Source organism: Amphiura filiformis, chromosome 16, assembly GCF_039555335.1.
Source record: "Amphiura filiformis chromosome 16, Afil_fr2py, whole genome shotgun sequence".
NCBI lineage: Eukaryota > Metazoa > Echinodermata > Ophiuroidea > Amphilepidida > Amphiuridae > Amphiura > Amphiura filiformis.
In genome coordinates, this window is record NC_092643.1 from 26868918 (window position 1) to 26884797 (window position 15880).

The 15880-nt window shown below is 40.2% G+C and overlaps 1 protein-coding gene across 1 annotated transcript in view; it reads right to left on the reverse strand.

The window, feature by feature from the left end:
* Window positions 1-14054, reverse strand: part of LOC140135819 (uncharacterized) — a 39581-nt gene extending 25527 nt beyond the window's left edge. The window contains exon 1 of the mRNA XM_072157443.1: window positions 13851-14054. Coding sequence (XP_072013544.1) covers window positions 13851-13955 — 105 coding nt within the window. The 5' untranslated portion in view covers window positions 13956-14054. The remainder of the gene's footprint in view (window positions 1-13850) is intronic.
* Between the last annotated feature and the right edge of the window lie 1826 nt (window positions 14055-15880).

Sequence of the window (15880 nt, forward strand, 5' to 3'; positions counted from 1 at the left end):
GAGCGTTTATTGCGTTTCGACAGTATTTTTTGTGGGACATGAGAACACCTCAGACCTATCGAATTGCATTCTGAATACAAAGCATGTCTTTCTGATATCAAATAATTTTCATTTTTTGAAAATCACAATATTATAATTGTAGCAAAATTGGATTTGTGCTACGGCACCGTAAAAACGATCTACTGCCCTCACATGACGAGATTGAAATGGGAGACAGGCGGCCGATTGCGGATCTGGCACGATTTTCCTTAGAGAGAGCGTGTGCCCCCGATCTACGAAAATGCGTGTTTTGATTGTTTTGGACACCAGAAAATGGCCTGATTTTCCGCCCGAAACTATATCTGCCAGAGTAAAACTTATATACAATTGGTATGGAGACTCCAGTGAAGTGCCTCATGGAACCTACGGTCATGACAGTGTAGTAAGAGGGTCGAAATATCCAGAAATAAGAGTGTTGATATTTGTAAACAGTGCTTAAAAATATTCATGGTGCAATTACATTGAACTTGTTATGATTTAGAACTCATACACATGGGGAATCATGTACTCATTCTTATGAATATGAAACAGGTTGATTGCCATCTTTTATATCGACCAACAGCTTAAATAACACAACGTCAAGCAAGGGAGCATTAAATCAATAACCTAAACTCTGCCTCTCTGTGTTGACACATGTACTGAGCTGTGGTAAATAATGTGCTACAAGCCTGTAAATAAGCCGGAGTCATGATTGCACTGAACTTATCCATGAAAGACGTCAATGTTGTACGTAATCATGATTGCATGCACTGAACTTATTCATAAAGCCCTGTGTATACATATTAAAGCCAGAATCATGATTACACTGAACTTATTCATGAAAGACGTCCATATTATACATAATCATGTTCGCACCGAACTTACTCATGAAAGACGTCAGCGTATAAATACACAATCATGATTGCACTGAACTCATTCATGAAAGATGCCAAGCGTATATTATACATTTGCACTGAGCTGAACTTATTCATAAAAAGGCGCCAGACTGATACAGCACCTTGCATGTACTAATTATATGTACGATACCTGAAGATCATGAGTAGTGCACAATCCACACATGGATATTAAAGGGTATTAATTGATGTTATTGTCGTACCTGACATAAGAAGCGAGGGTTAAGGTGCTAGTTCATGTAGTAACTTAGTGTGTTTAAGGTTACGTCCATGTATAGCAGGTGTCGAGTCGCTTAAGGGACACCAACCAAATTTGCCACAAAAGGTACGCAACCAAATTGTCACCCCAAAATACCACTTGCCATAATTAATGTGCGCGTTCGAGTACGCATTTCTATTCTGATTACCAGGACATGTTTCGGGTACACATTTCACATTTGCTAAGTGCTGAACCGTTGCATTAAGGTGACGTTTATTATTATTGTGTTGATATTGAGATATATTGTGTTATATTGTGTGTTTATAACTGAGGTAACCATAATAACTGTATTTGTGTAACGGGTTGTTTTAAGGTTGCGCTCAATTGCTGTGTAACGGGTTTGTTTCAAGGTTGCGCTCAATTGCTGTGTAACGGGTTATTTTAAGGTTGCGCTCAATTGCTGTGTAACGGGTTATTTTAAGGTTGCGCTCAATTGCTGTGTAACGGGTTTGTTTCAAGGTTGCGCTCAATTGCTGTGTAACAGGTTATTTTAAGGTTGCGCTCAATTGCTGTGTAACAGGATTGTTTCAAGGTTGCGCTCAATTGCTGTATAACGGGTTTGTTCTTAAGGTTGCGCTCCATGTGCTACCATATTGTATGAGGTTGCCTTAACTGTGATTTTTATGTGTGATGCCATATTTTTATGCTACCGTATTTTACGACGTTGCCTTAACTGTTGATTTATATGTATGATGTCATGATATTTTACGCTACCATATTTTTATCATGTGACAATACCCTGTAGATCATAGTTGCATAATACATTGTTGATATTTTACCTGCTGGTGTCTTTTTCACTTCTTCGCGTGGCGTATAGCGCTGCCTTGCATCGCGTACTAAGCTTCGCCCGAACAACCATCATCTAAGAGGTCCGCTACATTTTGGTGGCAGCGGTGGGATGTATTGTTGAGACACGTGGTAGAACTTACATTGTATATTGTTGACACACCAGTGACTAGTCGTAATTTAATAAACATTAAGAATGGAGTTACATGTAGCCGATTTGGAAATGGAGTTAGCCGATTTGAGAGTGGAAATAGACGAAGTGACGACATCTGGGAGGGAATGGGAGCAGCTGGCGAATGACTTGATGGAGGAGAAGAAGGTAATAGTGACGGAGTTCAAAAGGAGACTGGAAGAAGGAGTGAAAGAAAGGGAGGAATTGATGATGGTAGTGAATGCGGAGAAGGAAGAAAAGAAGCACTGAAAGGGCAGTTAAGAGAAGCATACAAGGAATTAGAAGAAGAACGAAAGATGAAACAGGCCATCACCCCGAAAGAAAAGGTGCAGTACGTGTGTGACAAATCGGATCCGGAGATATTATTTGCGAAAGACCTGGACCTGAGCAATGTAGGGACTATGACGATGGCCCACTCAACATTAAAGCCAAAGCGAAAGGACATTGTTCCGGAAAAATTTGAGGGGCAACCCCAAGATTGGGAGACGTACAAGCTACACTTTGAAATGTGCAAGGTAGCAAATAAGTGGACGGATCAGGAAGCGAAGGATGCGCTAGCCGCATCCTTGCGCAAGGGCGCCAGACGTGTAATGATGGCATTTGAGAAACCTGGGAGGCCACCTCCAGGAACTGCTTGATGCTTTGGAACAGGCATACGGAACCGGAAAGTTGAGTGAAGGCTACCTGTTGGAGCTAAAGAACCGGAAGAGAAAAGAGGAGAAACTCTTCAGGAGCTGGGCCGATTATTAGAGAACTAGCCCACAAAGCATATCCGAGTCAGCGAAGAAAGAAGTAGAGAGACTAGCAAAGATGCACTTTTATGACGCCCTGTCTGGGGACCGTCCACTAAGAGAGGCAGTTTTCGGGCACGGCCCAAACGCTGGAGGAGTCTGTCCATGCTGCCCTGCAGGGGAGTGCTTTCTTCTCTTGGAGGATGATCCAGTGGGGAAAAGGAAAGTCCGTGCCATCACCTGCTACGGCTGCGGAGAGACAGGCCATATTCAGAAAGAGTGTAAAGAAGCAATCATCTGTTTCAAGTGTGGCGGTAAGGGCCATCGCCGAAGCGTGTGTCCTTCGGAAAACAGAAACGGGCCAACCCCGCGACCCAGGGGGAGGCCGCAGGAGGGTCCAAGGCCACAAGAGGGTCGAAAAGAGTAGTCACATTGACTGATGGGGGGGTGGGACTATATGTCGATGGAACATTACGAGGACTGAAAGTCCACTTTCTGGTGGATACCGGTTCTAAAGACACAGTATTGTCACTGAACACTTATTATAACATGTCTGGACAGCAACGGCCAAAGCTGCAAAATGATGTAGAAGTAACTCAAGCAGATGGTTCTAGTCTGAGAACATTAGGAATGGCAAGGATGGATGTGCAAGTGGGAAGATGTGTGGAGAATGTAGAGGTGGTGGTAGCAGATATCGAAGCCGATGCGATCTTGGGATGGGACTTCTTAACAGCGGCAAAAGCAACGATGGACTTCGATAAATTCAAGTTGACAATTAGAGGTGAAGTGATACAGTGTCAAGTAGTAGGAGAAAGGAACTTTTGCGCAAGAATTACCGTCCGAAGAAGTATCACAATACTACCTGGTCATGAAATGATTATTAGTGGAATGGTAGGAAAGACTAGGGATAGAGAGAATGCACAAGGAACAGCGTTGATAGAACCTGTGGACAAGTCAAGTCAAGCATTAGTGATAGCACGAAGTATTGTGGAGGCTAAAGAATCTGTCTTACCTATTAGAGTGCTGAATGTCGGAAGAAATGCACGGAAGCTCAAAAGAGGAACAGCCATTGGATACATGGTTCCACTAGAAGAAGATGAAATTGAAGAAAAGTCCACACATAAAGAAGCTGAAATGATGCCCACAAGGATTCCAGAACACTTACAAGACTTATTACACCGCAGTACAGAACTCCTGAAAGCGGAAGATGCAGATAAAGTTGCTACCTTGTTGATTGATTACCAGGATGTATTTTCAGCAGGTGATCATGATATAGGGATGACAAATATAGTCAAACATGACATTAAGACTGATGTAAATGCAGCACCTATTCGCCAGAGAGCTAGAAGAGTACCTGCTTGTCAGCAAGAAGAGATTAATACCCATGTCAAAGCCATGGAAGAACAAGGGAGAGTAAGACCTTCCAATAGTCCCTGGGCTTCTCCAGTAGTGTTGGTGAATAAGAAGGACGGAGGCCAAGATTTTGTGTGGATTATCGCAAAGTAAATGGAGTGACCTTGAAGGATGCGTACCCTCTTCCTCGAATTAGTGATACATTGGACGCCCTTGGAGGTGCCTCCTGGTTTTCAACCCTGGATCTTGCTTCAGGGTATTGGCAAGTTGGAATGACGGAGGAAGCAAAACAGAAGGCAGCCTTTGTAGTGCGAGGTGGTTTATATGAATGGAATGTCATGCCGTTCGGGTTGTGCAACGCACCCGCAACCTTCGAAAGACTCATGGAAAAGGTCTTGCAAGGCTTGAACTGGGAGACTCTCCTTATAACCTTGACGACGTGATTGTGTTTGGGAAGTCCGTGGAAGAGGAATTATCTAGACTACAGTGTGTATTCCAGAGATTGCGACAGGCAGGGCTAAAGCTAAAGCCTAAAAAGTGCCACCTGTTCAAGAAATCTGTGGCATATCTGGGGCACATTGTGTCTGAAGAGGGTGTCTCCACTGACCCAGAGAAGATTGCAGCCGTGAGGGACTGGCCAACTCCAAGTTGTGTGAAAGAGGTCAGAAGTTTTCTGGGCCTCGCATCCTACTACCGGCGCTACGTAGAAGGTTTTGCAAAATTGCAAAGCCACTCCATTTCCTCATCAGCAAGAACGCCAGATTTGAGTGGTCAGCTGATACAGAAGCTGCTTTCGCTGAGTTGAAAAAAAGATTAACAGAGGCACCAATCCTAGCATTCCCATTACCGGAGGGAGATTATACACTAGACACAGATGCAAGTGACCAGGCTATGGGAGCAGTACTCTCTCAAATACAGGATGGAATGCCTCGGGTCCTTGCCTACGCAAGCAAGACATTGAGTAAACAACAGGTGAACTACTGTGTTACCAGAAAAGAGTTATGCGCTGTCATCACCTTTGTGAAGCACTTCAGACAGCATTTGTATGGGAGAAGGTTTACCATAAGGACAGACCATGGGTCCTTGGTATGGTTAACTAACTTCAAGGATCCTACCGGACAGTTGGCACGTTGGATCGAGATCCTACAGGAATTCAACTATAAAATAGTCCATCGACCAGGGAGGATACATGGTAACGCAGATAGTCTATCTAGACAGTCTTGTAAACAGTGCAAGCAAGAACATGTGAAGTGCAGTAATGTTTCTGCACCCAAACCAGTAAAGGCTCAAAAGAAAGAACTCCAGACAAGTGAGACTAAAGAGCCTGGACCCTGTGAAGAGAAAGTTAACCAAAGTGGACAATACTCAAGTGCTCAGCAGGAGGAGAAAGTCACACAGAGAAACAAAGGCAAGAAGATCTCTGAAAGGAAAATACAAGTAGTGACGGTAGAGAAAGAAGTGACAATGGCGAAGATCAGAGAAGAACAGTTAAAGGACAGTACAATGGCACAAATTCTGAAGTTGAAAGAGCAGAATAGCCCAAGACCAGAGTGGAAGGATATAGCTGATCAGTCACCAGCACTAAAGACATTATGGGCACAGTGGAACTTGCTGGAGATTAAGGAAGGTGTACTAGTCAGACTTTGGGAGAGTGAGGATAACAGAGGTACTCATTATCTGACAGTATTACCACAAAGCCTTAGAAAATCAGTTCTACTAGAACTGCACAGCGAGAAAACAGCAGGTCATATGGGAGTGACCAAAACAACCAAGAAAGTAAAAGAGAAATTCTACTGGGTTGGATATCGTGCTGACATCAGATCCTTCATCAGACAATGTGATCTATGTGCCAAGAGAAAAAGCCCATCAAAGAAACCAAAAGCGAAACTACATCAGTACCAGATTGGAGGACCTTTAGAGCGGGTTGCAGTAGACATTCTGGGCCCTCTACCTGAGACCCATGATGGAAATGTCTACATTTTAGTTATAGGAGACTACTATACAAAATGGACAGAAGCCTATGGTATACCAGATCAATGTGCAGACACAGTGGCAAAGAAGATTGTAGAAGAATTTGTATGTCGCTTCGGTGTGCCAAAAGAGCTACATTCAGACCAAGGCCGTAACTTTGAATCCAGTGTCTTTACTGAGATGTGCAAGCTTCTGGGAATAGAGCTAAAACCCGTACTACCTCATATCACCCACAATCAGATGGCATGATTGAACGCTTTAACAGAACACTAATCAACGCCATTGCCGTCATGATTCAGCCATACCAGCAACAGAAAGACTGGGACAGTTACCTTCCGTACTTTGGTTTTGCGTACCGTGCTTGTGTTCATGACACTACCACTGAGACACCAAACATGATGATGCTGGGACGGGAGGTGAGGTATCCATTGGATCTCACAATGGAAGGCCCGCCAAATGAATCCAGTTTTACATCAGACTATGCTGAAGAGTTAAGGGATACACTTCGTGAAGCGCATGAACGAGTACGACATGCTTTGAAGTTAAATACCCGGCGGCAGAAAAGAAACTATGATCGCAATGCTCAGGATAGGAATTTCCAGGAGAAGGAGTTTGTGTGGCTGCATAATCCACAGAGGAAGCCTGGAATATCTAAGAAACTTACTCTACCTTGGGTAGGGCCATATATGATCGTAGAGAAACTCTCTGATGTTGTGATTAAGATCCAGATGAGCCCAAGAAGCAAGAAGAAGATAATCCATTCGGATCGTCTCAAGCCTTACGAGGGACCTCCCCTCAAGACTTGGAAGACTCACCAAGACTTGGCTACCCCAGTAGGAAGTTCAACAGATGCTGCCACACAGTGGAGTTCAAAGGACATTGCTCCAAGTCAACAGTGTACCAAGACCAAGAAACCAGAAATAGATGGTATTAGCCAAGGTGCCCTTGGGAAGCAGAAAGCGCAGCCTGAAGACGACCCATCTGGTATACAACCGGAACCTGAGGTTCGTCCAAAGAAACAGGATGTGAATCGAGGAGAGAAGAAATCCAGTGAGCCAGAGAAAGTAGCAAAAAATCATACTGTTGGACCTGGGAAAGGAGCTGAAACTCTACAGGAGAAAGACAATCTAGGTGGTCAGAAGAAGGAACTCCCAAAAGTTAAGCAACTTGATAAACCTGCAACAGAGACCACAGGTGGAACCGGTGTTGTTGATCCTACACTTTGCCGTAACCCTGTTAGAACTCATGCAAAACCTGTACGATACAGGTAAATAAACAGGAATGTGACAATTAACATACATGATGTCAAGCAGAATGTGGGGCAAGACCCTACCTTAATATTGATGCTGAGTAAATATGCTGAAGAGGAATGGAAGAACAAATTGTGGGGACTGGTGATGTGGTGGTGGAGGTGAATGGAAATGGTGAAACTGATGGAAGGAGTACAAGGGTACAGGATGTTGCTAAGTAGGCTGCTAAAAGGAGAAGTGTGTGGAAAAGGGTGAGGCAGCTGCTGAGTTGTGTGGGGAAGGTCACCGAGAGTGAAACTATGGAAACACCACCTGGAAGTGGACAAAGTGTGTGTAAGAGCAGAAACTATATATGAAGCAGGACTCTAGCAGGCATTAATTATTTCAAGGGAGGAGGAGAATTGACCCCAGAACTGTCAGACATAACATAAAATGTGTAAATTACATGTATTCTATAAATTACATGTACACGACACTCACAGTGCCAATCCAGTCTGTGTACATGTAAATGAAGAAACCAGTATGGAACAGAAGTATGACTCCGTTGTCTCATGTTAGAATGAGTGTGCATCATGCTTCAAAAGAACTGGTAGAACAGCTGGAAGTATATTGTAAACTGTTGAAGTCAAGCCAAAATTGCAGTTATCATGGACCAATCACAAATTATGCATCATGTGCACCCACTTTTGTGTACATTGTAAATATGTAAAGTAAGAAGTCAACAGCCAGCACTCAACTATAGCCAATGAATGGTACTCACATGCAGTAAACTCAGGACTTACTGCACTGTTCATGTTGCAATACAGTGTGAGTTAGTAGAAAGAAGAGAGCCAGATTACATGATGGAGATGTACATGTAATCATTGTATTTGATGGAGTAGAATTGTCATACATGTGGAAGACATGTGATGGATGTAACAAGTTGGCCAGCGAATAGGAGTGAAACTTGTTGTTGGAAGTTGGAGATAAAATTTCTAGTATGAAATTTGAATACATTACACCAGACTCCCTGTATTTGTAAATGACAGAAGTAAGGAGGAATTGCAGCAACATGTGGAACCATTAACTGCCATCACTGGAAAATCAAACAAAAAGCAAAGCTCATCTTCTACAGTTCAAACTCGGTTGATTGACCAAACCATATTATGCTGTGCTGTTGGAATTGTGTGTTGCAACATTTATCTTGATCAACCCAAACATTTATGAAGAATCAAGATAACCGTTTAACCTGTTGTTGCAACTTTGTTTATTGAAATTTAACTACAGATGACTACACCAGCCTCGAGCTGAGCTATTACACCGATTGGATCGATGGATTTATCCATTTGTAGGTTGGTACCTTTCCGGGTCGGTGCTTCAGTAGCTCATGCCGTATGTATGGCCAAGGATGGTGACTGCTGGAACTTGCAAGGATACACCAAGCCGGATGCACCGTCAGCTTGGATGGCAGTTCTACGCTGATTCATCAGTTATCTGCTAAATTTACAGGTGTGTCCGGGTGGAGCGCGGTATCGCTGCTGCATGGCTGCGTAGTTACGCGTGAGACACATTGTCAGCGTATGTTTTATGTATATTATGTATCTACATATTTATATATTTCTATTGTTGTATTCTCTTTTGTATGATTTTGATGTTTAACCATAACTATGTTTTATTTCAAGCACTGGGACAGCGCTTCAGGAGGAGGGGAGTAGTGTAGCAAAATTGGATTTGTGCTACGGCACCGTAAAAACGATCTACTGCCCTCACATGACGAGATTGAAATGGGAGACAGGCGGCCGATTGCGGATCTGGCACGATTTTCCTTAGAGAGAGCGTGTGCCCCCGATCTACGAAAATGCGTGTTTTGATTGTTTTGGACACCAGAAAATGGCCTGATTTTCCGCCGAAACTATATCTGCCAGAGTAAAACTTATATACAATTGGTATGGAGACTCCAGTGAAGTGCCTCATGGAACCTACGGGCATGACAGTGTAGTAAGAGGGTCAAAATATCCAGAAATAAGAGTGTTGATATTTGTAAACAGTGCTTAAAAATATTCATGGTGCAATTACATTGAACTTGTTATGATTTAGAACTCATACACATGGGGAATCATGTACTCATTCTTATGAATATGAAACAGGTTGATTGCCATCTTTTATATCGACCAACAGCTTAAATAACACAACGTCAAGCAAGGGAGCATTAAATCAATAACCTAAACTCTGCCTCTCTGTGTTGACACATGTACTGAGCTGTGGTAAATAATGTGCTACAAGCCTGTAAATAAGCGGAGTCATGATTGCACTGAACTTATCCATGAAAGACGTCAATGTTATGCGTAATCATGATTGCATGCACTGAACTTATTCATAAAGCCCTGTGTATACATATTAAAGCCAGAATCATGATTACACTGAACTTATTCATGAAAGACGTCCATATTATACATAATCATGTTCGCACCGAACTTACTCATGAAAGACGTCAGCGTATAAATACACAATCATGATTGCACTGAACTCATTCATGAAAGATGCCAAGCGTATATTATACATTTGCACTGAGCTGAACTTATTCATAAAAAGGCGCCAGACTGATACAGCACCTTGCATGTACTAATTATATACATACGATACCTGAAGATCATGAGTAGTGCACAATCCACACATGGATATTAAAGGGTATTAATTGATGTTATTGTCGTACCTGACATAAGAAGCGAGGGTTAAGGTGCTAGTTCATGTAGTAACTTAGTGTGTTTAAGGTTACGTCCATGTATAGCAGGTGTCGAGTCGCTTAAGGGACACCAACCAAATTTGCCACAAAAGGTACGCAACCAAATTGTCACCCCAAAATACCACTTGCCATAATTAATGTGCGCGTTCGAGTACGCATTTCTATTCTGATTACCAGGACATGTTTCGGGTACACATTTCACATTTGCTAAGTGCTGAACCGTTGCATTAAGGTTACACAAAGAGACGTATAAAAAAACGATAAAAGGCGTATAAAGTTGTTCTCTAAAACAGAGTTTTCTCAGTAATCAAATATCGCAGCGAGTGAAATGTTGGTGCATTGGATGTAGCTTAACATTTTTGTGTGTGTTATATACAAATTATTAGAATAAATTTTAAAATCCTTCGTTTAAAGCATTTTTACCCACCATGTTCACAAGATCAAAAACACGTTCCATGAAGTTTTTTTCAAATGTGCGCTCCGTATAAATCCACACCGAGCGATTGTTTTCTTCTTTTTCAGTATTGTATTACAAATCGATCAAAGAAATAATGTTGCCATGGGGAAGAACCAAATACAGTACCGATTAAATTTTAAAAGCCCGTTTTGGGGGAAAATTTTGGAGAATTTGCTTGAGAAAAAGCTGGTTTGTGAAATTATCGATATCTTGATTACGAGACGTTAATTTAGACATCTGAATACCTACATTATTTCTCAACATTCTGCCAATTGCTATTCCATTTGATTTTCACTCCAAATTGAAGCTAGTTTTGCAAAAAACGAGGTTTTCCTCCATCAGTTCGTTCAAAATTTCAGCGCCGACATGCGTGTTTATTCTAAGAGCCATAATGCGGACGCGATTGTAATCATATGTAATTGCATCCAATTATAGTTATATCATCCGCTTTGAGAACAATCAATTTCTGTAAGTTGATCTGTGGCCTAGTGGATAGAGCGTTGGACTGGGAATCTAATATGAACTATTTTTGTGGGTTCGAGTCTCCGTGTGGCTGAATTTTCTTTTTTTTTCTTTTTTCTCATTTTTACTTCCTTTCTTTCCTCTTTTCTTTCTCCCTTTCTTTTATCATTTCTTTTTTTTCATTTCTTTCATTTCTTTCTTTCTTTCTTTTTCGTTCATTTTCTTTCTCTCTCTTTCTTTCTCTTTTTTCACTATTTCTTTATTCTTTCTTGCTCCTTTCTTTTTAGTTTTATTTGATTGATTCGCTGAGTGCAGTGAATCGTGATTGATTGTTTTTCACTTTGTAGGCCTGCTAAGTCTGTCTTGTTGATTTTCATCCCAAATTCGATTTACAAATAATTGCTTTTTGATATTGTTGTTGTTGCCTACCCTTACATTGTAATCAGGGAATAGCAGCATTGATTTCATCAAAGATATCAAGGCTATAAATTCAAAATCAACACATTTTCCAGGGCGTAGCTTGACGAAGTTCCCCCAATCAATTTTAAAATTTATAAAATACTTGTGAAAATTGCGAAAATGGCTTGTGACACCCCCACCCTCCGCATCCGACCTCCGGGCACGAGCTAAGCCAAGTTTCATAGCCTTTTCATGTCTTGACCGTGGATCGATATTCTATTGTAAGTAGGCCTACGTCCCTGTACGCTTGTTCATTTTCTGCATGGCTGTTTCTGTTATGAACTTACGCCCCTCTGAAATCAAGCGCATGAAAAACTCTCGGCTAACCTTAAGGTGACGTTTATTATTATTGTGTTGATATTGAGATATATTGTGTTATATTGTGTGTTTATAACTGAGGTAACCATAATAACTGTATTTGTGTAACGGGTTGTTTTAAGGTTGCGCTCAATTGCTGTGTAACGGGTTTGTTTCAAGGTTGCGCTCAATTGCTGTGTAACGGGTTATTTCAATTTTGATTATTTCCATTTCAATTTTCAGATAATTCACTTTTTTATGAAAATAATGAAAGTTTTGGTCGAATCGAAAAAATGATGCGGGCGGTCAATAGGAAACTAACAATCAAGTTCCATTAGCCTAAAATGTGTATTACATTGCGAATTTCAAAAAATCAAAATTATTTGATATATTATCAGAAAGACATTCTTCGTATACAGAATGCAATTCGATATGTCTGATGTGCTCTAAGGCTAATGGAACTCGATTGTTAGTTTCCTATTGACCTCCCGCATCACTTTTTCAATTTGACCAAAACTTTCATTATTTTCATAAAAAAGTCAATTATCTGAACATTGAAATGGAAATAATCAAAATTGAAACTCTCAAAATGTCTGACATCCCCTGCTGATCATAACCAGCACTTTTTCTTAGTTGTAGGGGTAGAGGATGTAGTAAATAATGGAAATTTAAGGATTACCTCATCATGTTTCTAGTGATTACAAAAATTGCTAATTTCTTTTCATTTTTATGAAAACAAATTCAAATCTTTTCTCAATCTGTTGCAAAATGCCTGTAAAGATGATCTAAGCATTATTACCAGTTTTGAGATGGTCTTTCATCAACAATATATACTTTGGTACTGGTGGGGTACCTAAGTCTGGAGAAAGCTGTTCATAAAATCACTAATTTTGTTGACATAATGAATAATGAAAAGAGACCGAATAATGAATAATGAAATAGCGACCTCGTCCTTTTTTTCAAACATCCAATCGGAAACTAATAATCGAGTTCCATTGGCCTAATGTCCCACAATAAATACTGTCCAAACATTCATACCCCAGCCCTTAACATTGTATTAAAGCAGCTAGCAGATCTATGAGTGTCAATATTTTAATGTTCAGTCAACAAAACACTTGCACTTAGGTGCAGGTCAGATATTCGAAAAATTTCTTCAAAATTTAAATTTCATCAAAGGTATATAAAATTAATACCCACCTTATTGTGCTTGCTAATTTAAGATTCGGTTGAAACAAAATTAAAGGATCGAATTTGAATGCATTTAATTAATGCCCAAAAAGGCAAAATTATCGTCAAAGTTCTGCCGAATTCTCCACCCTTGCGAAGGGTGCAGAATCCGAATCGGGAATAAAAATATCCGATATTTGCGATCAAAAACACAAAATTACAACTAAATTTGGACGTATTGGCAAAGCCATTATTGCCAAACAATATAGAATAGAACATTTTATGTCAACTTGTCAAAATATTGAAGAAATGTGCTCCCTAAAGTAAACTTGTGGCGACTAGGGCGCAAAATAATTCCCATTCAAACGCATGCGAAACTGAAAGTGCATAACACCGGCTACTGAGTCCCGGCCAGGTGCGGGGCGGGGGTGCGACTGCACCTCCCCAAATTTGCAAAAGTACCGTATACAAAAAGTCTCAAATATGTAAGCGTAGCGAGCAAAAAAATCAGGTTTTTTACGTTTTTTGGTCAAAAAAGGTCCAAATTTGAGGGAAAAGTCCACTTTTCACAAAATCCCCCAGCCCAGGCTTTGGAAAAAGTCCACTTTTTCAAGATGAAAAATGATAAGCTATTATATTTTATATAGCCTTGTGATTTTTTTTATACACATGTAGTGATGTACATCATGCATTGCATGCAGAACACGATCATGTCAGTAAATTAATATTTTGTTCTGGGACTGATTATTCGGAATGCATTGCATGTAAACATGACAAGTCAAACATACAAATTGCAAATGACATGACAAAAAAAACGAAATCGAATACAAACCTGTCCCCATCTGATGAGGTGGTCAGTGCTGGAATCGTCCACAAGCAACCATAGTTTAGTCAAAAATTGTGGAACACCAGAACTGCTCTGCTCTTGTGCTGTCATTTTTATGAATGACAGTCAAAAAATCGAAGTAAATTTGAAGATATTCTCTCTTGGAATAGTTCACTTTCTCACGTCGTTCATGAACATCGCCATTTGCAATTTTAGAGATGGGCGATATGGCGATATTCTGTATATTTAGGTATCGAAAAGTGATATGGTGATATCAAAAATATTTTATTGAAGATCGGCATGAGACCCGGGGGTGGTACTCAAATTATTTTTTGACGGGGTGTGTGGCCCGAGGGCTGAAACCCCTACCCATTTTTCTCCCTCAGAAAGCCGCTAATTTGATTGTTTTCCAATGATGTCTTCTCTCAAGTGGCTTAAACTAGATAAAAGGTGGAATAATCAATTAATCATATTCTTATTATGTTATTTAAATGCCTTACTGGCAGAGCTCCTGATTATCTTTGTTCCAAATTTTCATTTACCAAATCCACACATGATTATGACACAAGAGGTACTTCCTCCAATTCACTTGTTGTTCCTCAGTGATTTAACAATAACTCTGGTAAGAGATTGTTTCAGGCGAGAGCAGCAAATCTGTGGAATAGTTCTGTTGATGTTGACACTCGCACTAATTATATTTCCTTGAGCCTATTAAAGTGAATTTAAATCAAGAGCTCTCACAATCCACACTGTTCATTGATCTTCATATTTTTCATGATTCTTGTAATTTCTTTATAATATGGTATTGCATATTTTTCTTGTAATATTTGTGTAATAATAAATGTATTTAAGTGAATTACACCTGTACATGTATGTCACAGGGCCTCCAAGAATAGCAGTGCTTTTACACTGAAGGAGCTACCCTGTATAAAGAAAGTTCAAATAATAATAATAATTCCAAAATTTTCGCAAATTTGGGACCCTCTTCTAAAGATTTTTTGATATAAAATTGGATCGGTTGACGGTTGAGCCCATATTTATTGGTCGAGTGAGTCATGGTCGAGTATGAGTTTTTAAAACTCATAGCGAGACCAGCGCGAGACCAATAAATATTGGTCGTAAAGCATCCAATTTTATCATTATTATGTTTTGGATCCAATATTTTCACACACTTGGATCCATCAAAACATAATAATGACCAAAATTGACTAGGATTTTTGGTCATAGTAACCCATTTGGGCGGCACATCCCCATGATAGGCCTATGCCTTAAGGCCAGATGGAAGACACATTCGTCCACGACCGAATTTGAGATTTTTTGATATTTATCACCACTAAGATGTATTCTTTGACTTGAAACTGATCAAATACAACTTGCTAATATTTATTCGTATTTTTGCTTGATTTATTTCACTCTTTTCAACTCTAAAAAGTCACATGGCTCAAGACAGCTTAGTAAATTGGCGGGAAATAATGAGTCAGAAATGCGCGAATGCGAAATATTGTGATTACGCGCGCGATTCGCGTCGCGTGACGCGGCGCAACTCTGCGCGTATGTCCAACGCAGTCAAGGCGCATTCGGTATGTTGTTAACGCCAGCAAATGTGGTGTAAACAAAACAAAAATTTGCAGTCAAAATGCCACTTAGATTTTTTTAATTATTTTGAATTTTGGCGCACTGATCAGAGATTATAGATTCATTGGTGCAAAAAGATGCATATTTAGACCCTGCACCAGATACAGCTTTTACAAGTGTGAAAGTCTTACCGTTTTAAAGGTTCACTTTTGACAATTGCGCGATTTTTGTGACAAGATAACTCGAAAAATATGCAAGCAAAGGGTAAACTTTTTCCCCTATCCTTTAGAGTACATCAAAGTCTAGGGAAGGCTTTTTAATGTTTTCAAAATATTTGTTTTAAACAAAAATATACACCATTATGTGCAATTTTTAGCTTAAGGCCAATGAAAGTCGATTCCGAGTTTATCGTCCCTTTTTTTCCCAGGTTGGTGAGGTGACTTTTTCATTTTTCATTTTTC